The sequence below is a fragment of the Manihot esculenta genome, chromosome 1, assembly GCF_001659605.2.
Source record: "Manihot esculenta cultivar AM560-2 chromosome 1, M.esculenta_v8, whole genome shotgun sequence".
In the NCBI taxonomy this organism is placed as follows: domain Eukaryota; kingdom Viridiplantae; phylum Streptophyta; class Magnoliopsida; order Malpighiales; family Euphorbiaceae; genus Manihot; species Manihot esculenta.
Genome location: NC_035161.2, coordinates 5,463,499 through 5,489,533, shown reverse-complemented (window position 1 = coordinate 5,489,533; position 26,035 = coordinate 5,463,499). Strand labels below are relative to the sequence as shown.

Genomic DNA, 26,035 nt, shown 5'->3' with positions numbered 1-26,035 from the left:
CTTGATCGAGGAGGAAGAGAAGTTCGAGGAGGTAGACACCCGCATCGAGGAACTTGGCAATGGGATGGAAGAGTTCCGTGAGGAGATGCAAGGTGCCCTCGACTCTGCCGTCGACAAACTAGCGAGTGAGATGGGGACACTTAGGCATGCCCATTCCGAGGAGAATGCTGCCATCAAGGAGGAGAACCATTTCCTAAGGGCGGAGATGGATAGGATGATGGGGAGGATGACTGTCGACGCGATGGGTCCAAAGTCTTCCTTGTTGAGGCGCATCAAGGAGGCAACGATGCGTGATGGGCAAGCCAAGCAACTGGTAAGGTTGGCTTGCGATGGGGTAACAAGGAAGTTCGTGGTTGATGGTGGGCTCATTAAGACGAGGCGTGGCAGCATCTTTGTGCCTAGATGGGGCAAGTTACGAGAGGAGGTCATGAGGTGGTGTCATGACTTCATGATTCGTGGCCGTCCAAGTGTGAGAAAGATGATGGCAATGCTTGGACGTGAGTTCTTTTGGCATCACATGGTGATGGATGTCAAATGGTTTGTGAAGACTTGTGTGGAGAATCATAGAGTGGATGTTGATTCTCCAAGGGAGGTAAAGTCTAAGGGACGTTCTCCATCTGCACCATGGGAGAGTAGACCATGGAGGTCGAAGGTGCGACTTCGTGGAGACGCGACGAGGGCGTCGCGGGAATAGCTGGGGGAGAATGTCACGACTCTTCTCATGCCTCCCTAAAATCCAAAGAATTTTGTGAAGGAAGAATGGTGGGACAGCCCTATGGAGTGCCAAGGGGCGATTGGTGGCAGCAGCTGCGGGGCAGGCAGTTGGCTGGCCAACGGGCAATTGGCAGATTCGTGGTTGGCCAGCGGGCGTGGTTGGCCAGCGGGGCGTGGTTGGCCTACGGATACGGTTGGCCTACGGAGCTGGTTGGCCTACGGATACGGTTGGCCTACGGAGCTGGTTGGCCTGCGGATACGGTTGGCCTACGGAAGACTGGTTGGCCTACGGATCTGTGCCAGACGAGGGTCAATTGGCGGAACGGGCTGGAAGGCGCCCGAAGCTTCCAGAAGCAGCTGGGGCGCGCGGGAAGCTGCCAGGAGGTTCTGGTTGGCCAACGAAAATTCCAGGGGAGTCTGGTTGGCCTACGAAAATTCCAGAAGGCGCCCAGAATGGGCCAGTGGCTCCCAGAACAGGCTGGAACAGCCCAAAAGCTTCCAGAAATCTGCAAGGGCAGCAGATTTCCCACCAGCAGCTGGGGCCCACATATTGGTTGGCCAGCAGAATCCAGAATTCTCCCAGGGGTGTAAAATTACCGTTTAGTCCCTGAAAGTTCTGGAAGGAGAATTCTGGCCACATATTTGAGAAGGCATTTCCACCACACATTGAGGAGGTGGATAGCCTATAAATAGGGGTGCTGGGGTATTTGTCCAGCAACTGAAGAAACTTAAGAAGAACTTAGAGAGTAGAAGCCTCCAACACCTAAAGAGCCTTTGGGACACCTTGTACACACTTTGTGGTGTATTTGTGAGCTTTCTTGTATACTTGCCTTGTAAATTTTTCCAAGTGTAATATAAAAGCCATTTTCCCCAATTCTCTTCCCTTCTAGCTAGTTTAGCTAGTTTAGCTTCCTTCATCCCACAAGAAGCTGGCCGAGCTCTTCACAACCCTTCAAATTACTTTCCGCTGCGTGATAGTGAGGTTAGGCTGACTTAGCTCGACGGACTGAGCTGAGTGCCGCACGGCTTAAGCGATTTTTGGGGTTGGAATCATTAAGCCTGTGACAAGGAGGCATGCGAGCGTGCTGGGAGTGCTGAGTGCGCAGAGCTAGGAGCGCGCGCAGTCATAAGCCTACGGAGAAAGCCAACTAATCCTCGTTTCAGCTGGCAGGCAGGCAGGACGCACGAATAGTAAAGAACACGGGGCCACTATGTGCTTGGGCCAGCGAAACACAGAGTGAGGTACGCAGCTGGTGTCAGTGATGGACGATGCGCTCTGATTGGCTGACGGGCTAGATTGGCAAGCAGTTGCCACATGGTAGGCCTACGAATTTGGCATCTAGCAGGTAGAGTTGGCCAATTTCTGGAAGCTTTCCATTGACAAGCCAGAATTCTTTCCAAAGTCGACAGAGTCGGATTTTTCTTAGAGATATTCAATAGCTTTCAATGTGAACTATTTTTATTGGTCCATCTGAAAAGGCAAATTGCTGGCTAAGAAGTTTTCTTAAAACATCCAGAAATTATGAAAATTGATAGTCGCACCCCTTGGAGGTGGGTTGCCTACTCTCTCACTCATTTGTGAAGAATGGCAGAAACTCCGGGAGAGAGTTGTAGCCGTAAGTCTCTCTCCCAAATTATATCCATGTAGCTCTTATACAATTACAGTTTGATCCTTATACTTTTATTTAGTGAATTACAGCTCTTTCTTTTTAACTCTTGTTCATTAAGTTTTTCCTTTCACCTTCGTGAATCCTCTTTTTTAACTCTTGTGCATTAAGTTCGCTCTTTTTTGGTGAGTTCAACTGTTTTATTGAGCTACTTTGGAAGGTATAAAACTGACTTAGTCTTGGAGAAAAATTAAGTGCCGCACGACTCTTTGAAATTGTACAATTTGGACAATTTATCAAGCTCACTCCCAGGACACTTTGCATGGAAAAAAAATAATAATGATAAAGTTAAAATTTTTCGAAGTAATTTTTAATTTGTAAAAGAGTTGGTTAAATAACTTTAAAATTTGTATAACTAAAATACATCAAATTTAATTTTAGATCAACTTTCAATACCTTCTGATTAATATATTCAAGTATGTAATCTTTTCAATAATAACTCCCCATCATAAAATCTCTTGTCAGCCAGTTGCTGGATGACTGATTGGCTTGACATTTTTGCATAATGTGAAAATTGTCAAATTGGACGCAAAAAGCCCCATTAGAATTTGGAAAAGGAAGATATGGAAATGATTACACCAATTGAACAGCACTTGTGAAATTGATCCACCAGATAGCATAGGAAATCTATTTAGTAAACAGCTATCAACAAAAAAGACAGACAACCAAACCAAATTCATTAGTGTTATAGTTACAGATAATTAGCAAAATTTTGCATCTGCTGAGAAAGTCAACATTTCTTTCATCATATGCTCCCTGCAGTATCTAAGAGCTTGTCTGTTGCAAAACTTCTGCTTCAGCCCTTGCCATAGGATCATCTTTGATTTCCATTTCATCTTCCTTTTCTCCTTCTCGTTCCTCTGCCATTTTCTTTCTATGCAACTCATCTGCAGCTTGCATTGCAGCTTTGTTTTCCGCCTGAATTCGATCCATTTCCTCTTGTTGTTGTTGTCGTTCAAACCATGTGTCAGCATCCGCCCAAACTGAACAATTGAAGAGCAGTGTTAATCTAGAAATCATAATTTTCATCTCTAGACTTGCAGGCTTCAGAGAAAATATTAAGATCACAATATTTCATTAAAAAGAACAACTCCCAAGTCCCCAATGACACTTAATTTGACAGGCAGCCCCACATTAGACATGTGTTCTATATCACAAAAACACAGATTTGGCATCCTCAACAATTTAGCTGCTCCGAACAGAAGTTCGTGAACATCAACCATTACTAACAAAGGCAACATGTCTGAACATGTGATGCATGAAAAGAACATCCATGAAGACAGGATGACAAAAAGAACCCTAGAACCCTTGAAGTCCGCTGCATCAAAACCTTGAAAGGTTTCTTCTGTGATTTGTATATAATTAAAAGGTCGAGGCTAAAGAAAGCAACGATCCAGTATTAACCCATTGAGACGGTATATTTTAAAAAAAAAATACTATTCAGTATTCACCCATCCCAATGCATAATCAATGGCTGGAAAGCTAGTGCTCATATGAGCAAGTGCTTTCCTTAGCCTCTCCCTAATTAAAGCGAGCTAGCATTTGATAATAGAGTAGACACATGAGAAACCAATGATCCAAATTCAAGATGACTAAATGAAACCACTTACTATCTTGAAAAGCAACATATATTGGATATATATAGTGCATAAAGATTACCGTAATTTATGTGACAGAGTGAACAAGTCCAGCAAAAATATGACACATGCAAAGAATTATAGGAAGAAATGCGTATTACTTCATATAATTATTGTACTATTAACAAATTACATTCTTAACAAGTCCCCACAACTGACATATCAAGACTTTATGTTCAACACTACAACCCTGAGAAACAAAACCCTAGTTCTTCTTCAGATAAATGATTGAAATTTCTCCATTCGTAACTCAAGAAAAGGGAACTTTTTAACAAAAACAATCAAAACTCGAATATTGTAATGACAAATGAATAATTAGCTCAGAATCAAAATTATCATCCATCCAGATAAATATATTCCCAATTTCTGCGTTGTAATGCTTCCTCTAAATATGTAAAACCTAATTTAATCAAACAATCCAAAACCATAAATCCTCAATTACCAAGGAAATCCCACAACGTAAACTAAAATTGAACTAAATTGAAAACCAAAAACATAAAACGTAAACTTTCCAAGCACACAAATTCGAAACTATGAAACCTAATTCATAGGCGAGAGAAAGAGAGGAAAAGGACGTACTAGGCTGGGCGGCCCAACCCTGTTCACCACCCTTGATGCGTTCGGGAAGGGCGTAATTAACAGTGAGGACTTTACCATAGAGCTCGGCGCCGTCCATATTATCCATGGCGGCTGAGGCGTCCTCTTTTTCGAGGAAAGTAACGAAGCCGAAGGAACGGTGCTTCTGGGTGGCTTGATCTAGAGGAGTTTTGACGTCCTTAATGTCACCGAAGGGAATAAAAGCGGCATGGAGAATGGATTCATTCACTTCCTCTGCCAATCCTCCAACGTACAGTGTGTTCTTCTGCACCGGCTGCTGCTGCTGCTGCTGCGCCGCCATTCTCCTCCGTTACGCTTCCCTTCTCCTTCTGGGCTGCTGCGGCTTGCTTTTAACTTTTTAAACGTTGTATTTCAAATATGTAACTTTTTTTTAGTAAAATATGTTAAACTTGTATATATTTGTATATTTAAATTTAGCAGATTTCATGATTTAATTTATATTAAAATAGCAGTAATTTTTAAACATGTAATAATTCAAATATAATTATTTATTAATATTTTTTAATTTAAAAAAGCAAAAATTATTTTATAATTTTATTTTTTATTTTAAAATTTATAATTTAATTTATATTAAAATATTATAAAATAATATAATTTTTAAATTAATATTTTTAATAATTTTTAAAAATTATTATTATTTATTGACAGAAAAATACTGTTAGATATTAATTTGATATAAATTAAATTATAAGTTTTAAACTGAAAAACAGATAAAATGATATTTATATTTTTCCTTTAAATTAATAGTTTAATATTTTTATTTTAGCCCTTTTATCATTTAATTTTCTATTAATGATTTAAAAATTACCAAAATAAATTATTCATATATTTTATAGTTAAGTATTTTTATAAAAGCTAAATAGGTTTATTACATTTTTTAAATTAATAACCAAAAATAGTTCATATATTTGTGATAGATTTATTAAAAATTAAATAGATTTATTAAATTAAAATACTCTAATTCCTATATTTTTTATATCTATGTCTAATAAATTTTTTATATCAATAGTATTTATCTAATAAATTTTTTATATCAATGGTATTTATCTACATATTATATAAATATAATAAATATAATAAAATAATCCATGTCTCTCTCTAATTTAAATTTCAAATTTAAATATAATTATAATAAAATTTATAATTTTAAATAATTTTATTATCTTCTAAAATTTTAAATTAAATTGTAAAATAACGAAAAATTTTAAATTTTTCATGTAAATAGCTCATATAAATAAACCATGAATTTCAATAGGTATTAATCCCAACTCCTGATATGATGTAAACAAAATCATAATGTATTTTACAATCAATTTATTTTCCAATTCTTATAAATGAGATGCAGGCCTTCTGCAAGAATCATACAGAAGAAAAAGAAAAATTACATGTAATGATAGAGCATCTATCTGCATCATTGTCTCTAGTTGTTCAAAATTGTAATAATAGTTTTCTTCTCAGCAGAGCAGATGGAAACTTCAGATTTGCTCTACTTCCTTCGCAAGTACAAGAAGCCAACTACCACAGAGATGCCAACAATGGCTACAGGAACTTCCCAATATTGCTTTGTTAAGTCCTTGAGCTTCTGATAGTAAACTTCTGGCTGTTTCTTGGAGGAAATTTCAAGTTCTGGGATAACTGGAGCAGATGTGTCAAGCTCACCTATGCAGAAGCTTTGTAATAGTTCCCTTGCACTTTCGCTGTGGCCTGCGTCTTCAAAATCATCTGCTGCATCTTTCCCTTCAATGAAAGCACCAATTAAATTAGCAGTTTACATTTTTGATATCGGTAATTTACTTATTTTCAGATAGAACTTTGTTGATGCGGTTTCATTCGTGATCGAAAAATATAGCATACCAATTGTAGCAAGGACGACATCATCTCCACCTGGGTGCTCATCCAAATATGAACTCACATCATACACCTGGAATTGACACAGAAAAAAAATGCAAATATTAGAGAAAGTGAGGGAGTTTGTATTCTGTTCATGAGTTAGAGATGCTGATAAAGCACTTCCTGGTTTGGTAATAAAGCATAATATAAGTCAGATCATCGACTTTTGATCGACAAAAGAGTTGAATTCTTATCTTACCCACAAATATAGATTCAGAATATGGAAGATCAAATCATAATGCTTATAAACATCCATTACAACTTCAAAAAAACATGCAAGGTTAACACAAAATATATGCAAGTTATGAGCATTCAAGTCATCAAACATGAAGCTGAGCAAGTTGTATGGGGAACCTAATTTAGTCAGGTGCCAAAGATTGAATAATCAAGATATGACCCAGCAGCTAGATTTTTTCTTGTTGGAACATGAGGTTCATCACTACAAGCTGAGAAAAAAAATTAAAAATGAATCTGAAGCATGAACTGGTAGCAGAGAGTAAACAGTGGTATTGTTTAACAATGAGCACATGTAATTATCTCTCAGCAGCCATTGGCCATTGCTAGTCCTTTATCACTTTTTGACAACCTTTTTTTTTTTGGTTGCAAGGGCTCTTTAGAAAAGCCCCTACAATACAAAAACTAATTGCAACCGTATTTTCAAGTGCTTTAGTTCACCGTACACACCAAGTCTGGGGTGCAATATGAAGATGCAGAAGAGATGAGAGCCGAAGTTGAGTTGTACAAAATTTCACCTGGTGATGTTGCAATAAGACCACAGGAGAATCCAAAAAACACTATTGCAAAACTAGAAGAGCAACCAGTCACACCTAAGCCCAAGAGCACACCTTTAGCTAACCATCTCAAATTGTCAAATAAGCAATCACCAAAAACAACTATGGAGCGTGATCACATGGCAAAAGTTCCTTATACTTTTGCAGTTGAGAGTTTAATGCATGCTATGGTCTGCACTAGACCTGATATACCACACACAATGGGACCTGTGAGCAGATATATGTTAGATCTAGGAAAAGAGCATTGGGAAGCCGTGAAATGGCTTTTGAGATACCTAAAAGGAACAACTAGCACGTCACTTTGTTATGAGAATGCAAAGGTAGTATTAGAGGATTTTGTTGATTCTGATCTTAGTGGAAATGTACATACAAGCAAAATCACATCCGAGCATGTCTACATTATAAATGGAACAGCAGTGAGCTGGATGTCTAAACTTTAGAAGTGTGTTTTTATGTATCTACAGAGGCTGAATATATTGCAAGTAAGGAGATAGTATAGTTGACTGATCACTTGGAAGAGTTAGGAAGATGCAGCTTGACTAGGTTCTTTAGAACCCAATGTATTACTTCATAATAAAGCTCATCTAGCGCGTAGATAGGTACCATTTCACTCGCAGTCTGTTGGAAGAATATGAGATGTGTTTGAAGAAAATTGAAAATACTAATAATCCAGCAGACATGTTGACTAAAGGTATTGATACTGGAAAGCTGGGACTGTGTAAGACCTCAGTTGGTCTTTTACAATAGTATGAAAGATGTTTGAAGTTAGGTTTTTTTTGCTGGATATATTGGCATGAAGAATGAAGATGGATGAGTTGACTGGATTAGTCTCCAAGTGGGAGAATTATTGAAATATAAAGTCTAATGATATATTATGGACTATACACCATACTCCAGTCGCGGATCCAACTCCACGTTGAGTTGGCCGGAACCCCCACCCGAAGGTGGGAGTTCGAGGACAGAGCCCTCAAGACGAATTTTTTTAGGACTATTTTGTCTTTTTTATATTTTCCCTAAACATGCAAATATGCAATATTCTCCTATCGTATTCTGTTTGAAAACTTACCAAAAAAAAAAAGAAAAGAAAACTCTAACTGCCGTGTATGTAGCAAAATTGGTGAACCACGTTAAATATGTATGTTGATTACTTTTCGTGCTTAATTTTTGAATTATGTGATTGTTCGATTCTTAACACAAACATATCTAAACTAAAGCCAACTCAGCCTGAGCACCAGGAATTTAAATCATGGTCACGGCCACGTTTGCAGGTTACAAAAACAGGCTTGTAAGAACCGTAACGTAAAAGATATCCTTAGACAAGAGTATAATTAAGATACCCAATCAAATAATAGACATTCATACATCAAATAAAGACATTCAAGCTATCATTGTTAACAACATAATAACAAAGTAGATAATATAAACAGTAAAAGATAGTTCTTCATATTCTAAATTTGACAAAAAGAACATGGCATCCAACATTCTTTAATAGATTAGGGAAAACAAGGCCACAAGAAAGATAAATAACTCAAGTTTTATTAAGATATAAATGCGTAGAAGTTATAAAGATAGTTGATGATCTTAGCTTAAGAAAAAAGAAGTGAAATATTTGTAGATAAATAGTTAACTTCTTATAGAAATTTAAGAAAAGTGAGACACAGTGGTATAAAACTTCTCAATCTCGGAAAAACAAAATGAGTTATTGTCCATATGGCTTAAAAAAAAAAGTAAACTGTTAATGACTGTTATATGAACAAATTTATCACTGCTTTTAAATAAACGGTGTAAAGGTAACCGCTTGGGGGAGGGGTCAAAACCAATAAACCTTTATTTAAAACCATGCTGAGCACTGCATTTGCAATCTGCTTAGACACAAGTGCTTTGAGAAATTGTGACATGTAGAAAGCTTTTCTAGTTTTTTTACTTAATTAATTTTTTTAAAGACATTTTCAAAAAAGAAGGTTTTAAGAAGACGCACTAAGTAAAACATGAGCAGAAAAACACATGGAATGTAGTCTTTCACCTCCTTTGTAAAATAATATGTTGTGTGTTAACACAACATAAAGTTTATTCTATGAAGTAAAAGGCAAGGATGCTGCAACTCAATTCCCACAATCAAAAGATAAGAATTTAGAATCGAAAATGATAGGCTTCATTGAAACTGTACAGGTAACACAAACATTTTTCCAAGTTCCACGTGTTCGTGTTCGAACGAAAATTGCTATGTTAAAAGAAATCAAGTAACACAACAAGACATCAACTAGAGTTTGAAAGCAAATTGAATAAACAACCTTATCACTAGTATTCTTTTTTAAACTCCAACTATAATATTTAATCACACAGAACAGCAAGATTATCAAGAGCAACAGCAAGATTATCAAGAGCAACAGCAAATCATAAGCAACAACAAGAAATATAGCAGCAACCCAGATCTGAAATAAGAATAATACGCAAAACCCACAAAAGGAAAGTTCAAAACAAGCATAAAACACCACACAAAAAATGAAGATATGACCCATAAAAACCATAAGAGAGAAAACCCAGAAACTTTTGTAAAAAGAAAACGAACATGGAATGAAAGAACGAGAGATTGGGACGGGGGTACCTTGCCATCAATAACGATCCAGCAATCCTCCTTGGTCTTATGTTGGGAGGCTTCGTGCATTGTGTAGAGCTTCGTGAGAGTAGGCATACTGTTTAACACTGGAGTCTCTTTTGTCTCTCTCAAAAACCTTTCTTTGGTCTCAAATATTTCTCTCTCGTTGAATCTTCGTTGAGTTTCAACCCTGTGTTTTCTTGTAGAAGCCTGAAGCATGAAGGTCACCCCTGCTCTCACCCGCCGCTCTATGATGGGCCGAGAGTTGTGTAGTGGTCCAATTGGACCCAGCAAGGTGAATGAGACTGCTTATGGCAAACCCATCTCCAAGCTTATGAATTTTCAAAGTTTTAGCCCATTTTTATTTTTTTTTTCTTAAGGGAATTAAATTCCATTTTATTAAATATAATTGTTTTATTTTCAAAGCTTTAGCCCATTTTAACCCATTTTGATCATTATTCCTCCACAGAATCAAATCACCCAATTTCATAAAATATAAACCCTAAGTTAAGGCTTGTTGAAGAGCTATTAGGAGGGCTGCGCACTATTCGGTTTAAGTTGAAAAAAATTGATCGAATCAAATTAATTTTAAAATTTAATTTAATTTTTTATTCAATTCGGTTCGATTCGATTTTTAATTTTAAAAATTTCGGTTATTTCAGTTCGGTTCGATTTTAATAAAAAAAAATTGAAAAAACCAAACCGAACCAATTAGTAATAATAATATGTTATTTCAATAATATAGAGAAATTAAATTATATTAAAATTAAAATATTTTAATTAAATTTTAAAATATTAAAAATAAAGTGTAAAAAATAAAAAAATATTAAAAATCAAAACTGATCAAACCGAATAAGACTGGTTCAGTTCGATTCGATTTCTAATCAAAATCGGTTCGGTTCAATTTTCATAAATACTAAAATTTCAGTTTTCGATAAAATCGAACCGACCAAATGCTCAACTCTAGCTATCATCAGAAAAAAAAAAAAAAAAAAAAAAAAAAAAAAAAAGCCAAAGAATTGCCAAGTACATGGAAGTAGGCTTTCAATGGAGGAATATAAATAATAATTTCACTAATTAGGTATTTAAAAAATCACTAAAATTAATTTCTAAATGGGAATTGTTGATGATGATAAGCAACCATTGCTTTTGCCATTTTTCAATTAATATTTTGATTGAGATTAAGTTTAAAATATATATATATAAATTACACTTAAAGAGTTTTGTAATATTTTATTTTTATTAACATTTATTTTATATTTTAGAAAATTAAAATATTAGTTTTATTATATACTCTTGTATTTGAGAAATTTATGTTTAAAAAAAGAAATGAAGATTTATGGCATATGTGCATTCAAATTGTTTAAAACTAAATATTTTAATGTAATAATTAGAAAAAAAATTATTATTTAGTTATGGTGAAATTAATTATTTAATTTGTTTATTTTAAAAATACATTAAATAGTCTACATTATTGCAATTAATTAATTAAATTTTATTTTAAAAAATAACTTGTATTTAAAAAATATTTTTTATGAAAAATATTTATTAATTAGATCACTCATTTTTCATTATTTAATTTTAATTTAAAAATAAAATTTATTAACTTTTTTATTTTATAAAAATATTTTTTATTAATTAAATTTTTTAAAAATTTAAATATTAAAATATACGAAAAATATTTTCTTATAAAATGTTTTTTATAAAATAAATGGAGTCTTAAATACTTCCTCAGGTTAAATTAAAGCCGCATTTCCATTAGTCAATTTAATTTGAGGTGAGAGATAATTTGTTGATACCAAAACTAAAGAAGATGAAATCAATAAAATTTAAGTTATAATTTTATAGCATATCTGAAAATAGGAAAAACATGCTAAATTAAAAATAATAAGTGAAAATAAATTTTACTGATTATATTATATTATTAATTTTCTTAATAATTATATTATAAAAAAAAGTGATACGTATATAATTCAATTTATTACAACTTTATTTTAATATTCAATTTATTACAACTTTATTTTAATATTTAATTTATTACGATAGTAATAATAAATGTTAGGGAGATTTACAATTTAGTCTCTAGGTATTGTCATTATTAACAAGTCAATCCCTACATTTTTAGAAACCTATTAAAATGTTTTTTTTTTCTTTTCTTTTCGTCAACAAAATAGTCTTTCTGTCCTTTTTTCCGTTAAAAATAGATAAAAGATTAGAGAGAAAAATTTTAAAATCTAATTTTACCCTCAAATAAAATCCATTATTTAGTAATTGGATATTGCTATTATTGACAAGTTAGTTCCTATATTTTCAGAAATTTATTAAATGGTCCTTATTTTTTTCATATTTATTAAAATATTTTTATCAATTCTTTTCGTCAATGAAACAGTCCCTCCTCCTCCTCCTCCTCGAAAAAGAAGAAAAAAAAAGAAGTAGAAGAAGATGATGATGATGAAGGAGAAGAAGAAAAAGAAGAAGAAGAAGGAGAAGAAGAAGATGATGATGATGAAGAAAAAGAAAAAGAAGAAGAATCTCCTCATCCTCCTCCTCCTCAAAGAAGAAGAATCAAAGAAGAAGAAGAAGAAAAAGAAGAACCAAAGAAAAAGAAGAGGAGGAGGAAGAATCAATGAAGAAGAAGAAGGAGGAGGAGGAGGAGGGGGAGGCGGAGAAAAAGAATGGGTAATTTGGTCTTTTATTATATATTTAACAGTAAAAATAGACGGAATGACTCTTTTGTTGACGGAGAAAAAAGATAAGAATGTTTTAATAAGTTTATAAAAGTGTAGGGACTGACTTGTTAATAATGGCAATATTTAGGGACTAAATTATAAATCTCCTTAAATATTATTGGTTATAGAAATTAATATTAGTGATAGTAGCATGACCATTTCCAACACTACGCTAAATTTTATTTTAGTGTTGGAGACAGCCTCCAACGCAGCACTAAAATCTAGCGGGATTTTGGTACTGTATTTGGCGTGACACTGTAGCAGCGCTATTTAATTTTTTTTATTTAATTTATAATATAGTCCAAAACTTTATAATTTTTTATAAAATTCCTTTCTTACTATTTGAATATTTAAAACTTTTCAATTAGGTCCTTATTTTTTCACTCTCGTAATTTATTATATCTTTAATTTGTTTTATATTTTTATAATTATAAAAATTTAATTTAAATTAATATATTCTCAATTATAAATAGTATTTATGATAAATTAATTTATTTATAATATATTATATAGAATAAGTGGAGTGACACATATATTATAATTGAACAATATATATTAATTGAAAATACAATCAGCAACAGCACACCAAATATTTAATATTCCTGTAGGTCGGATCCAGATCCAATAATATCATTGAGATATTGACCATATACACTAGAGATGGATGACAGTGGTGGTTATTGACGTTGAGCCCTTTTCTTTGATATTCGAATTTTTCTTGGCGAAATGTTTCACGAGCAATTGGATCGAAAATAGAATTTAAATCGAGTAGTAAAATTTTTATTTTCTTTAAATTCCTTTAAGTCCAAGGCTCTGCTTCTGATTAGCCTTCCCTTCTCTCTTTCTGTAGTTACATTCGCCAACGATTTCATAAGTTTTTCATTATCAGCATGTAAGCATTTCAGAGCAGATGAAAAAGATTCATCAAGTTTTTCTTCAATTTTGCTTTTTTGACACCAAGAGGTCGATCCGATGATTTACAATCTCCTGCAATATCCTCATTTAAATGAATTGAAAATGATGATAAATTTGAAGATGGTACTATAGGTGAGTCAGGAGTAGGATTGTCCGACTCTGAGGACACATAAGAGTAGCTTTGATTTTGAACTATTTTTTTTTAGAGCTACTATCTTTGAACTTCTCAGCATCTTTCATTATGCTCCAAACATGGTCAAATTTAAATTCCTTTTTGTATATTGGATCTTGCATAAGTAAAGTTTTCGCTTGATTGAGCTGTATAATTTGAAAAATGTTAAGAAAAATTCTAAAATTTATGTACAAAGTAATTACAAAAAAAAAACTCACCAAATCTTGCTCTGAAGCAACACTAGAATATAAGTTTTCAACTTGTCGATTTTCTTATAGCCTTCTCAATAAGATTCAATTTTCTTATAGCCTTCTCAATAACTTGCATTCGACATTGCAAAGAACGTGGGTTGCGAGACTCCCAAAATGATTAAATATTAAAGGGTATGGCTAACTTATGATAAGTTGTAGATGTTGGCATTCCAATATATATAAGTCATATGGAATCTTAAACAATAATTAAACCAACAGTATCCTGATAGATTTCATCTTAAAATCGACTGATGGATGAATTTCATTTCGATCTCCACCTTCGGATAGTATGCATCCTTATCCCCATATTTTTTTAATAAAGTCAGATGAAATCTTAAATAATAATTAAACAAATAGTATTATGATAGATTTCATCTTAAAATCGACCGTTGGATGGATTTCACCTTAATCTCCACCTTCGGATAGCATGCATTCCTATTCCCACAGTTTTCAATAAAGTTAGATAGAATCTTAAACAATAATTAAACCAATAGTATTCTGATAGATTTCATCTTAAAATCGACCGTTGGATGGATTTTATCTTAATCTCCACCTTCGGATAGCATGCATCCCTATTTCCACAGTTTTCAATAAAAGTCAGATAGAATCTTAAATAATAATTAAACCAATAGTATCCTGATAGATTTCATCTTAAAATCGACCATTGGATGGATTTCATTTCGATCTCCATCTTCGGCTAGTATGCATCCATATCCACACATTTTTCAATAAAAATAAATGGAATCTTAAACAATAATTAAACCAACAGTATCTTGATAGATTTCATCTTAAAATCGACTGTTGGATGGATTTCATTTCGATATCCACCTTCGGTTAATATGCATCCCTATCCCCATATTTTTCAATAAAGACATATGAAATTTTAAACAATAATTAAACCAACAGTATTCTAATAGATTTCATTTTAAAATCGACCATTGGATGAATTTCATTTGGATCTCCACCTTCGGATAGTATGCATTTTTATCCCCACATTTTTCAATAAAATCAAATGGAATCTTAAACAATAATTAAACTAATAGTATCCTGATAGATTTCATCTTAAAATCGACCATTGGATGGATTTCATTTCGATCTCCACGTTCGGCTATTATGCATCCCTATCCCCACATTTTTCAATAAAAATAGATGGAATCTTAAACAATAATTAAACCAACAGTATCTTGATAGATTTCATCTTAAAATTGACTGATGGATGGATTTCATTTCGATCTCCACCTTCGGCTAGTATGCATTCCTATCCCCACATTTTTTAATAAAAATAGATGGAATCTTAAATAATAATTAGACCAACAGTATCCTGATAGATTTCATCTTAAAATCGAATTTCTATCTCCACCTTCGGATAGTATGCATCCTTATCCCCATATTTTTTTAATAAAGTTATATTGAATCTTAAACAATAATTAAACCAACAGTATTCTGATAAATTTCATTTTAAAATTGACCATTGGATGGATTTCATTTGGATCTCCACCTTTGGATAGTATGCATCCCTATCCCCATATTTTTCAATAAAGTCAGATAGAATCTTAAATAATAATTAAACCAACAGTATCCTGATAGATTTCATTTTAAAATCGACCGTTGGATGGATTTCATCTCGATTTCCACCTTCGGATAGTATGCATCCCTATCCCCACATTTTCCTATTAAATAATGTATTCTTAAAAGATATAAACATAACTCACATTTTTTAGTTTCTCTTAAATTCGTTTAAAAAAAATTCTATAGATCATTATTTAAAATGGATTTCTATGTTGGAGATACATCAAATAATGATGCTGAAAATTCATCATAATCTTCTTCAGATATTGATGATTATATTTTAGATGATAATGAGTTTGCAGTGGAAGCACAAGTAGTTAATCAACAATTTCTTAGAAATAAGATGGTTTTGTAGCAAATACAAGATCAACATCGAGTTTCTAGAGGTAGTTCTGTTTCAGGTCATCTAGTAATCAATCGAGATCATAAAGCGGCTGATCGTAATTTATTTTTGAATTATTTTTCAGATAATCCACGATTCAATGATGTAATGTTTTGTCGACGATATAGAATGTCTCGAAATTTATTCATTTGTATTGTCGATGCAATAAAAGCGCATGATACGTATTTCGAACAACAAAGAGATGTAGTACGTAAAATTGGATTATCTACTCTTCAAAAAATCACAACTGTGTTTCGGATGTTAGTGTATGGTTTGCCGGCGGATGCTACAGACGAATATGTAAAAATCGGGGAGTCCATTGCAATTGAAAGTCTAAAGAGATTTTGTCGAGCTACCATTGAGGTATTTGGTGAGCAGTATCTGAGATCACCAACTGTCGAGGATATTGCAAGACTTCTTTATATTGGTGAGCAACGTGGCTTTCCTAGAATGTTAGGTAGTCTCGATTGCATGCATTGGAAATGGAAAAATTGTCCTACTGCATGGGCTGGCCAATATACAGGTCGTAGTGGATCGCCAACAATCATTTTAGAAGTTGTAGCTGATTATGACATTTGGATATGGCATGCATATTTTGGAATGCTTGGCTCCAATAACGATATTAATATTTGGAGTCATCGCATTTACTTTCCGACCTTGCTAAAAATATTGCTCCTCCCGCTCATTATGTTATTCAAAGAAAAGTATATAATACGAGTTATTATTTAGCTTATGGTATATATTCGAAATGGTCAAACTATTGTGCAAACTATTCGTAAACCACAAATAAAGAAAAAAAGGTATTTTGCAATGAAACAAGAATCATATCAAAAAGATGTTGAACATGCTTTTGGAGTGTTGCAGTTATGTTTTGCAATAGTCGCAGGGCCATCACGTTTTTTGAAAAAAGAAGTATTATTAAGTACATATATTATCATGCATAATATGATAATCAATGATGAACGTGATCTTAGTGCACCTATTGAAAACGGTAGAGAATTTTCAACTCTAACTGTTGAAATGGTTGTCGATTAAACAATCCGATTTGAATAATTTTTGGCTCGACACAAAAAAATTAAGGATAAAGATGTCCATTTTGCACTTTGTAATGCATTAATAGAACATTTGTGAGAGTAATATACGAATTCAAATGACCATCTAAATTAGAATATATTTTTTTAATTGATAATTTAATATATATGAGTCTATTTTATTTTTAATTTGCTAATTAATATTTAATTAATGTATACTTATAATTAATATTTAATTAATATATTTTTATAATTAATATTTAATTAATATATTTTTATAAGTAATATATTTTTATTTATCTATAATATAATTAAATATTTAAATATTAGATGAAAATGTAAAATATATAAATATTTAGAGTGACTATATAAAATTATATAAAATTTTTGAATGAAATGGATAAATAAAATTAAAGTAAAATAAATAATATAAATTAAGAAGATAAAAAAATGTAAATAAAATATTTTTTTATATTAAAAATTATGCACAAAATTATAGACAATATTGCGTCATTTTAATATTTTATATTAAAATAATATAAAAAATCGTGATTAGCGATGGAAATGGCTTTAGTGCAGCTAAATAACGGTGGCGTCAACGACGGCGGTGGTGAAACAACGATAATTAAATGGAAATGATAATAAAAATATAATTATTTAATTTTTATTAATTAAAATTTGAAAATTTATTTATATGGTAAGAATGTGGATTCAGTATTTCCTTTTATTTTTCATAAAAAAAATAAAAATCTTACAAAATGAGGAAAATATAAAGCACGTAATTATCATAAGTATTTATATTATAATAATAATAATGATAATGATATAATTATTTCCACATTTCTAAGTAAGGAAGGTGAGTTGCCCCATAAGCATCCTTCCTTATAAAATGTCACAATTCATAGAATTTTTATTTTTATTTTTTTTCCTCTAATGGCAGCACCATTTATAATGATAAATATATAATCAGTATATTTTATATTAATTCATTAAATATTTAAATTAAAATTTTAATTTATTAAATATCTATATTTATGAAAATTGTAATAATTAAATATAAATTAATTATATTATTAATTTATTAAAAAATTATAAATAATTTAATTTATTGCTAACTCAAAACTTTGTTGATTAAATTTTAAATTTTCATAATATAATAAAATTATATTTTATTGAATTCGACATCGATTCTGGAAATGGGTAATGTGCCCTTTATATGAGCTATAGACACTCCTCCCCTTTAGCTAGCTTTTGAGGTGAGTTAGGCTTGATCCAAATTTAATATGGTATCAGAGTCTCCCTATCCGATGTTGGGCCTCTCATAAATGTGTCACGTACTAATAAAATCTAATAAAATTCAAATTTTGGGCGTGAGGGGTGTGTTGAATCCCACCTCGGTTGTGGAAATGGGTAATGTGACTCTTATATTGAGGTATAGACACTCCTCCCCTTGAGTTAGTTTTTGGGTGAGTTAGTTTTTGGGTGAGTTAGGCTTGTCCTAAATTTAATATATTTGTTTAATATTGTTAATTTATAAAAATTTAAAATAAAATTAATAATATATATAATTAATTTATATATTTTTTAATAAATTATCAATAATATATAACTAATTTATATTTAATTATTATAATTTTTATAATTTTAAGCGTTACTAAAAGATCAGTATTAGTATATTCACTCACAACATAAGCCCTTCCCTAAATTCCTGTCTGTTCTGATGGCTCACCTAACAAACTTTGATTTACTCACAGCTTCAACTTTGTTCTGTTTCATTGCTACTGCATTTGCTTGCACCACTGGCCAATGCAAGGTCTTCACACTTGTCCTTTTAGTTCAGGAAATTTTACGAACATCTTTTCAACACTTTATTATTTGTGAATTTTCAATTTGATTCTGTTTTAGTGATTGCCATTACTGCAGCAACTCCAAGAAACTTGTTCGTCTGATGCAGATTGTGCAGCTGGGCTTACTTGCTTGTCTTGTTCTTTAGTATTTGAGGGTTCAAGATGTGTAAGATCAAACATAACAGACCAGTTCAAGCTTATGGTAATTTTATATTTCTCTGCCATTTTCATTCTCAAACAGCTCCCACCGCCACTAAAACTAGAGACTTCACAGAGACGGCTTAGTAACATTGAGCTAAATCTCTGATTGCGTCCTTCTCAATAGAACCCATGATTTTTTTTTAAGGTCTTGAATTCAAAACCATGAAAGAAAGATTGAGGGCTTAGAGTTGAGATAGTAATATTAATTTTGTGGGTTTGAAACAGAACAATTCTCTGCCTTTCAACAAATATGCATTCTTGACTACTCACAATTCATTTGCCATCGAAGGAGAGCCATCCCACACAGGAGTTCCTAGAGTGACCTTTACAAATCAAGAAGACAATGTCACACAACAGCTCAATGTAAGGCTGTAGATGGCTATCCCTTAATATCCATTATTTTACCTGTTTTAAACAAAGTTTCCTTTTTACCATTCAACAAGAAAATATTGCAGCATGGGGTTCGAGCTTTAATGCTGGACACTTATGATTTTGATGGAGATGTTTGGTTGTGCCATTCATTTGAGGGAAAATGCCATGATTTTACAGCATTTGTGAGTTATTCTAAATCTCATATATCTGCGTTATTTTCAAGTAGAAGGTGATACCTGTGATCCTGTTCATTCTATTAGTTTCCTTGCATTGTAGGAACCTGCTATAGACACTTTCAAGGAAATAGAAGCCTTCCTGTCAGGAAATCCATCAGAAATTGTAACATTGATCCTGGAAGACTACGTTTCAACACCAAATGGATTGACAAACGTTTTCAATAATTCAGGTTTGATGAAATATTGGTTTCCAGTGTCAAATATGCCTCAAAATGGAAATGACTGGCCGCTGGTGAAGGACATGGTTGACAATAACCAAAGGCTTATCGTCTTCACTTCAAAGAAGTCTAAACAAGAAACTGAAGGAATAGCTTATCAATGGAACTATATGGTTGAGAACCAATGTGAGCAACAATAAGAAATTCCTTTACTGTTTTTGGTTATTAATGTATAATTTGTGTGATATCAAATACTTTATTATTATTATTGGTTCCTTTCAGATGGGGATGATGGGCTGAGTAAGAATTGTACTAACAGAGCAGAGTCATCATCACTTAGTGACAAAACAAAATCTTTGGTGCTAGTAAATCACTTTGGATCAGTTCCAGTGAAAGAAATTGCATGCAATGAGAATTCTGCAAGCCTTATTGATACCCTTCATACATGTTATGCTGCATCTGGTAATAGATGGGCTAACTTTGTTGCTGTTGATTATTACAAGGTATAGAATATTTACAGTTATGAACTTTTCCCTTTTCTTTATTTTCCTCTGAGCCAAACAAGTTTTTTCTTTGAGATGATGAGATTGGATGTGATAATTAGTTAATGATGATGCAGAGGAGCAATGGAGGTGGAGCATTTCAAGCTGTAGACACACTGAACGGGGAGCTACTATGTGACTGCAATGATGTACATGCATGTGTGGTAAGAATATACATATGTTAATCGACCAAGATCACAAGAAACAGTAATGGATAATTCACAATTGACCTGGTTTTCTTGATTTAAACAAGAGTATGATAATTAACAATTCCTTCGCTAGAACTAAAATCATTTCTCACTTGCAGGCGGGATCATCAGCAACGTGCACTCAATGAGAAGCAAATCAAACGTGAGCTTAGACAATTAAACATCTTAGAAATTGGATCTACAGGTTGAAGTAGGCATTTACATATTCAGAAATTGAAGCCTGTTAAATGATGAAATAAGAAGTTAGTTGCAGTGAAAATCTAGTTGAAGACATTTTCCTCCATCATGCTTGGTTTATAGAAAGATTTTCATTTGGGTCTAATGATTTTAACACCCCCCTTGACCTCTTATGCCTTGTGATCCTCCCTAACGATTGATTTTAACACATTGAAAAGATTTAGATTCAGCTGCAAATTAATTGATTATGTATTTATTTTAATTCGTGACGATTTTTTGCAGCTTTCCAAATTTAATAGCGATCTTGAAAATTTAAAATTCTTAACTTTCAAAATAACCGAATCAAAATTTCATAACTTAGCTCTATTATTATTAACTAAAATTGATAGCTAAGTCAAGTAGGATGGTAGATATAGCATTATTAGTTTGGAAATATGAAGATTCTTAATAATTAATTAAGAATTGGAGGTACTTTATATTTTTTTATAAATAATTTAATATCAAAAATTTACTTATTTAATTAATATCAAATAAACTTATTAAAAGAATATTTCATTATTAGAATTTAAATTCGAAACAACCAATTAAAATACCTATCTAACAAGAGAAGTTTGGACTAATTTGTTTGATGTGCATTGAATTGCCACAACATTAAAACCATAATGGTAATGAAGTATATAGAAGTAATTAAATGATTGTGGGCAAATGCATGGGCAAGGATTCGGACATCTCACCAATCACTTCAATATTTATAAAAATTAAATCGAATTAATTTTAAATAAAATTTAAATTGAATTAAATAATTTGATTTGGTTCAATTCGATTTAATCGTTTGAAATTTTTAATAGATTTTTTCTTTTTTATATCTTATTTTTAGTATATTAAAATTTAATTAAATATTTTAATTATAGTATAATCTCTCTATATTATTAAAAATAATATATAATTATCATAATCGGTTTGATTTGGTTATTTTTTATAAAAAATAAATCAAATTGAAATATTTAAAATTAAAAATTAAATTAAATTGAAATAAATAAAAAATAATCAAAATTTTAAATTAATTAAATCAATTTTTTTTTATTTAAACCAAATCCTACCTGCCCTAAGAATTTCTCTCTTCCAACCAAACTTCATGCCATGATTTTCTCTAAACAAGCCTTCAAAATGTCGGTGGGATATCAAATTTGTAATGGATTTTTTTTTTCATTTAACCTTTTATTTTTGTTTGATTTCGCCTAATAATCTTATTTACTTTGAAATATTTGTATTAGTTTCATTAAAACTTCTTTGTTTTGATTTGATTAAATTATGGCGTCAATTAAAAAAATTATTTGGTAAAATCAATTGAAATAATCTTATATAAATTAATATGATTCAAGATCGTCTTAATTAAATATAAATTTGACTAATTTCAATTCAAATCTAATTTTAATTTCAATTAAATCTGCAATTACAGATTTAATATGATAATAAATGCATCTAAATAAATTTGAGAGATATTAGTTCTACTCCCAATTCTCAATCTTATTTCAAAAAAAAATTTCAATTAAATCCGAACCACACTCATGCCCACCCCCTACCCTATGCAATTGCATGCAATTCCTAATTTATTTTAATTCAAGCTTTTTATAAAATATTTTCTTTGGTATTTTTTTTTAAATATAGAGAGTAAATAATTGAACTTTTTTATTTGTTTTTTTTTTTTAATTTGCCTCTACAATGCCGTCTAAACTAAATATAGGGACCTAAATGATATTGTCCAACACCCATTTATTTTCATATTTACCCCTCAGAACTTCTATATATCGATTGAGGCAGCCAAAGACAAGCCACCGCTTTCCTTGCTGAATCCAACCCCTCTTCTTGGATAGATCTTGCCTCTTCAGCTCAGCCATGGCAGGATCTTCCATCAAACCCACTCCCCTTTTGAAAGATGAGCTTGATATAGTGATTCCCACTATCAGGAACCTCGATTTCTTGGAGATGTGGAGGCCATTTTTTGAGCAATATCACTTGATCATTGTGCAAGATGGTGACCCATCAAAGACAATCAAGGTTCCTGATGGTTTTGACTATGAACTTTACAATAGAAATGATATTAATAGGATTCTAGGTCCTAAAGCCTCTTGCATTTCCTTCAAGGATTCTGCTTGTCGATGCTTCGGTTACATGGTCTCAAAGAAAAAGTATATCTTCACTATTGACGATGATTGCTTTGTAAGCTCTACTTCCCTTTTAGCTTGTGATTTGTTATATTTGATGCAACATTTTAGCAGAATTTTAGTTTTTGTAGCTTTTTGCTTGTGCTTGATGTGGTTTTTGCAAGCCAGTTTCTGCTCTTGGGTGTATTGAATGATGAAGGATTTGGAATCTGATCGCCTTTTGCTTATGCCCTTTACATCATATCCATGTTTTTTTTTTTTTAATGAATGTGTAGCTTGCAATGTTAAGAAGAACAAAAAACTTTTGGATCTTCATGTTATAGGTGATGCTTGGTTTCTGTGGGCTTGATCTACTGAAGAATTATAGGTATCTTAATGGACCTGTCGGTGGTTGTAAAAGTTTCCTTGAAAAGTTTGAATCTTGACATGAAGTTTTTGTCGGTGTTCTGTTTTTCTTTTTTTCTTTACTTCGTTTGAAGTGGGTTCATTATACATTATTGTGTTGCATTTGCAGCTGCACTTGCAACTTGATGGTAGTGTTATGTTGATTGGCCTTCTATGTTGTGTTCTTCAGACAATGTCTACTGCTTCAAATTTTGTGAACCATTTGCTAATGTTAGTCTATTGTCCGAGTTCAGAAGAAACCATGTTTCAACAGCATTATACCAAGATCTTGTAATAAGGTCCTCTGCAGACAGAACTTCTAAGTTCTTATCTCCATATGGAGAACCTTGGATAGTGTCTCCTACATGGTATGGCGGAGGATCTGATACCATACCGGCATCTCAGAAAGCCAGTGCTTTTGTTTTCTGTCAGCACTTGGCTCGCTATGATGCCGACATTAGTAGTACCATTCACTACCTTTCTTATTAAAACAGCCTGCTGAATCTGGAGATAAAAATAGATTGGTGAATACTTTGATCTCCATGCTATGATTCTATGGTAGTAGTTTGTGGATATGGTTCAAAAATAAAATGTAGATGGGTCATATGGAGGCCAAGCAGTGTCATGTACGAGTGCATCTGTTGCTTTAGCTGAAAAGATTTCATACTTGGTTTGTTATGTAAACTATGTCGATATGCAGGTTGCGAAAGACCCGTCAGGCAAAGAGATCAATGCACTTGAGCAGCACATCAAAAATCTTCTGAGTCCATCCACTCCATTTTTCTTCAACACTCTTTATGATCCGTATAGAGAAGGTGCAGATTTTGTTCGTGGATATCCTTTCAGTCTCCGAGAGGGTGTGCCAACTGCCGTTTCTCATGGCCTTTGGCTTAACATTCCTGATTATGATGCTCCCACCCAGCTTGTGAAGCCTCTTGAGAGAAACACAAGGTAAATTCTCAATCTGAAAATAGTCACCAGCAAAAACTGAAATGAAACACCATATGCTAACATTGGGAGGATCACTTTCAGGTATGTTGATGCTGTGCTGACAGTACCCAAAGGAACCTTGTTCCCAATGTGTGGGATGAACTTGGCATTTAACCGTGAATTGATTGGACCTGCAATGTATTTCGGGCTGATGGGTGATGGTCAGCCAATTGGCCGCTATGACGACATGTGGGCTGGCTGGTGCATGAAGGTATATTTTCCATCCTCTCCTTTCAAATGAACTTTTGCAACATCATGTGAGATTTTTAATTCTTTTAAAATTGAAAAATTTTGAAGTTAAAAAAGAGTTGAATTCCTTCGTTCCAAATAAATAAATTGTTAGAAAAGAAATTAATTGAATTAAATTTTTGCAAAATTCTTGATTTCAAATAGAAAGCACACAACTAATTCCTTCTCTTGAAATTTGTTTCAAAACTGAAAGTAGAGTTGCATCCTAGCTCTATTTTTGAACATCTTGAGCATTTCGAGTAAACGAAGAACAACCCGCGAAAACTCATGTTTGATGAATTGATGAACTGTGTAGGTGATATGTGACCACATGGGATGGGGAGTTAAGACAGGGCTGCCATACATATGGCACAGCAAAGCAAGCAACCCATTTGTTAACCTTAAAAAGGAGTACAATGGAGTATTTTGGCAGGAAGAGATTATCCCTTTCTTCCAATCTGCTGTTCTTCCAAAGGAATGCACTAGTGTTCAGAAATGCTATGTTGAACTTTCCAAGCAAGTGAAGGAGAAGCTTGGCAAGATAGATCCTTATTTCATTAAACTGGCAGATGCCATGGTTACTTGGATTGAAGCTTGGAATGAACTTAACTCTTCTGAGGGAAAAATTGCTAAGCTACCCAATGGCGCTGCATAGTAGAAGAATTCAAGAACCAGAGATTTAGCCTTTACTTAAGTACTATATTTGTTAGTTGCCTAGCTATTATAGCTTCATTTATCATGATTATTATTGTTATTATTATTATTGAATAGTTTTTCCTCAGTTGAGTGGAGGGATGAGAGAATCTGAAGTTACTTGAGCAGAATTATTTATTGTATTTGATATTGAGTATTGATAATTAATTTTCTAAAAAAAAAAAGATAATATAAAGATGCTCATACTTTGAAACTTTATATCTTAAATATTTAAAAATTTACTAACTTTAAGACAAATAAATGATTTTTTTTTTAAATTCCTTTTTCAGTAACATTTAGAATATTATTATGTTGTTTTTGAAAAAGCAACTTTTTGGTCTTTCAACTGGATTCTCCGACGGAGGCATAATGAGATTTGAAATTGAATCAGGCGTGAGTTCATTGATGTGGTAAATGATGGAGACAAATTTGAAACTCCCGACTTTGGTGGGCCAACTTGTATATTTTGCTTGTTTTTGAGATTATCTTTTTCCCAAAATTTTGGGAAGATAAAAATTAAAAAAAAAAAATTTGAAACTTGAAATTAAGGTATTTGAAAATTCTCCCTCCACACTATATGTTAGACATTTCTCAAAAGCATAGCCCCACAGCTCCCCTTATTGGTCTGGGGTTGGGGTTGGGGTTGAGCTGGCAGTTTTTGTCAGCTACTGAGGAAACTATCTTTGTTTGAATTTCATTTTCCACCGGGAATTAAATTAGTCAAGTACAAATGACAGCTTATGTAATAGCATAGCAATCGGTCACATACTTTAATTGTGGCGTCAAAATAATCTCTTCAGCACTTTCCGGCTTAGTCCAGTAGTGCATTAAGTTAAAATTTAATTATAGTTCAATTCCGCAATCCACTGTC

At 32.6% G+C, this 26,035-nt stretch overlaps 4 protein-coding genes and 1 pseudogene across 4 annotated transcripts; 3 read left to right on the top strand and 2 right to left on the bottom strand.

The window, feature by feature from the left end:
* Positions 1-2,903: 2,903 nt before the first annotated feature.
* LOC110618686 (peptidyl-prolyl cis-trans isomerase E) lies at positions 2,904-4,978 on the bottom strand. The gene is made up of 2 exons (XM_021761907.2): positions 4,598-4,978; positions 2,904-3,364 (listed from the first exon to the last, which is right to left on the bottom strand). The coding sequence occupies exons 1-2, from the start codon at positions 4,914-4,916 to the stop codon at positions 3,147-3,149; spliced, it is 537 nt and encodes a 178-aa protein (XP_021617599.1). The 5' UTR covers positions 4,917-4,978; the 3' UTR covers positions 2,904-3,146.
* An 889-nt stretch (positions 4,979-5,867) lies between these two features.
* LOC110620709 (cytochrome b5) lies at positions 5,868-10,150 on the bottom strand. The gene is made up of 3 exons (XM_021764531.2): positions 9,923-10,150; positions 6,491-6,557; positions 5,868-6,373 (listed from the first exon to the last, which is right to left on the bottom strand). The coding sequence occupies exons 1-3, from the start codon at positions 10,130-10,132 to the stop codon at positions 6,123-6,125; spliced, it is 528 nt and encodes a 175-aa protein (XP_021620223.1). The 5' UTR covers positions 10,133-10,150; the 3' UTR covers positions 5,868-6,122.
* Positions 10,131-16,966, top strand: LOC110626320 (annotated as a pseudogene).
* Positions 16,967-17,520: 554 nt separating this feature from the next.
* Positions 17,521-20,838, top strand: LOC110626214 (PI-PLC X domain-containing protein At5g67130). The gene is made up of 9 exons (XM_021772000.2): positions 17,521-17,572; positions 18,717-18,775; positions 18,886-19,011; positions 19,236-19,373; positions 19,466-19,564; positions 19,659-19,962; positions 20,059-20,279; positions 20,396-20,482; positions 20,626-20,838. The coding sequence occupies exons 1-9, from the start codon at positions 17,521-17,523 to the stop codon at positions 20,653-20,655; spliced, it is 1,116 nt and encodes a 371-aa protein (XP_021627692.1). The 3' UTR covers positions 20,656-20,838.
* Positions 20,839-22,519: 1,681 nt separating this feature from the next.
* On the top strand, positions 22,520-25,234 carry LOC110617290 (UDP-arabinopyranose mutase 3). The gene is made up of 4 exons (XM_021759994.2): positions 22,520-22,924; positions 23,954-24,204; positions 24,286-24,454; positions 24,788-25,234. The coding sequence occupies exons 1-4, from the start codon at positions 22,601-22,603 to the stop codon at positions 25,124-25,126; spliced, it is 1,083 nt and encodes a 360-aa protein (XP_021615686.1). The 5' UTR covers positions 22,520-22,600; the 3' UTR covers positions 25,127-25,234.
* The last annotated feature ends 801 nt before the right edge of the window (positions 25,235-26,035 follow it).

What these genes read in the sequence shown, in the direction of transcription:
- LOC110618686 (XM_021761907.2), bottom strand. Translation starts at nt 4,916, where the DNA reads ATGGCGGCGCAGCAGCAGCAGCAGCAGCCGGTGCAGAAGAACACACTG. An exon ending in GGGTTGGGCCGCCCAGCCTA is followed by an intron (nt 3,365 to 4,597) that starts GTACGTCCTTTT and finishes TCAATTGTTCAG; the next exon opens with TTTGGGCGGATGCTGACACA.
- LOC110620709 (XM_021764531.2), bottom strand. Translation starts at nt 10,132, where the DNA reads ATGCTTCAGGCTTCTACAAGAAAACACAGGGTTGAAACTCAACGAAGA. An exon ending in GGATCGTTATTGATGGCAAG is followed by an intron (nt 6,558 to 9,922) that starts GTACCCCCGTCC and finishes TGTCAATTCCAG; the next exon opens with GTGTATGATGTGAGTTCATA. An exon ending in TGTCGTCCTTGCTACAATTG is followed by an intron (nt 6,374 to 6,490) that starts GTATGCTATATT and finishes CTTTCATTGAAG; the next exon opens with GGAAAGATGCAGCAGATGAT.
- LOC110626214 (XM_021772000.2), top strand. Translation starts at nt 17,521, where the DNA reads ATGGAAATGGCTTTAGTGCAGCTAAATAACGGTGGCGTCAACGACGGC. An exon ending in CAGACCAGTTCAAGCTTATG is followed by an intron (nt 19,012 to 19,235) that starts GTAATTTTATAT and finishes GGTTTGAAACAG; the next exon opens with AACAATTCTCTGCCTTTCAA. An exon ending in ATGATGTACATGCATGTGTG is followed by an intron (nt 20,483 to 20,625) that starts GTAAGAATATAC and finishes TCTCACTTGCAG; the next exon opens with GCGGGATCATCAGCAACGTG.
- LOC110617290 (XM_021759994.2), top strand. Translation starts at nt 22,601, where the DNA reads ATGGCAGGATCTTCCATCAAACCCACTCCCCTTTTGAAAGATGAGCTT. An exon ending in CCTCTTGAGAGAAACACAAG is followed by an intron (nt 24,205 to 24,285) that starts GTAAATTCTCAA and finishes GATCACTTTCAG; the next exon opens with GTATGTTGATGCTGTGCTGA. An exon ending in GGGCTGGCTGGTGCATGAAG is followed by an intron (nt 24,455 to 24,787) that starts GTATATTTTCCA and finishes TGAACTGTGTAG; the next exon opens with GTGATATGTGACCACATGGG.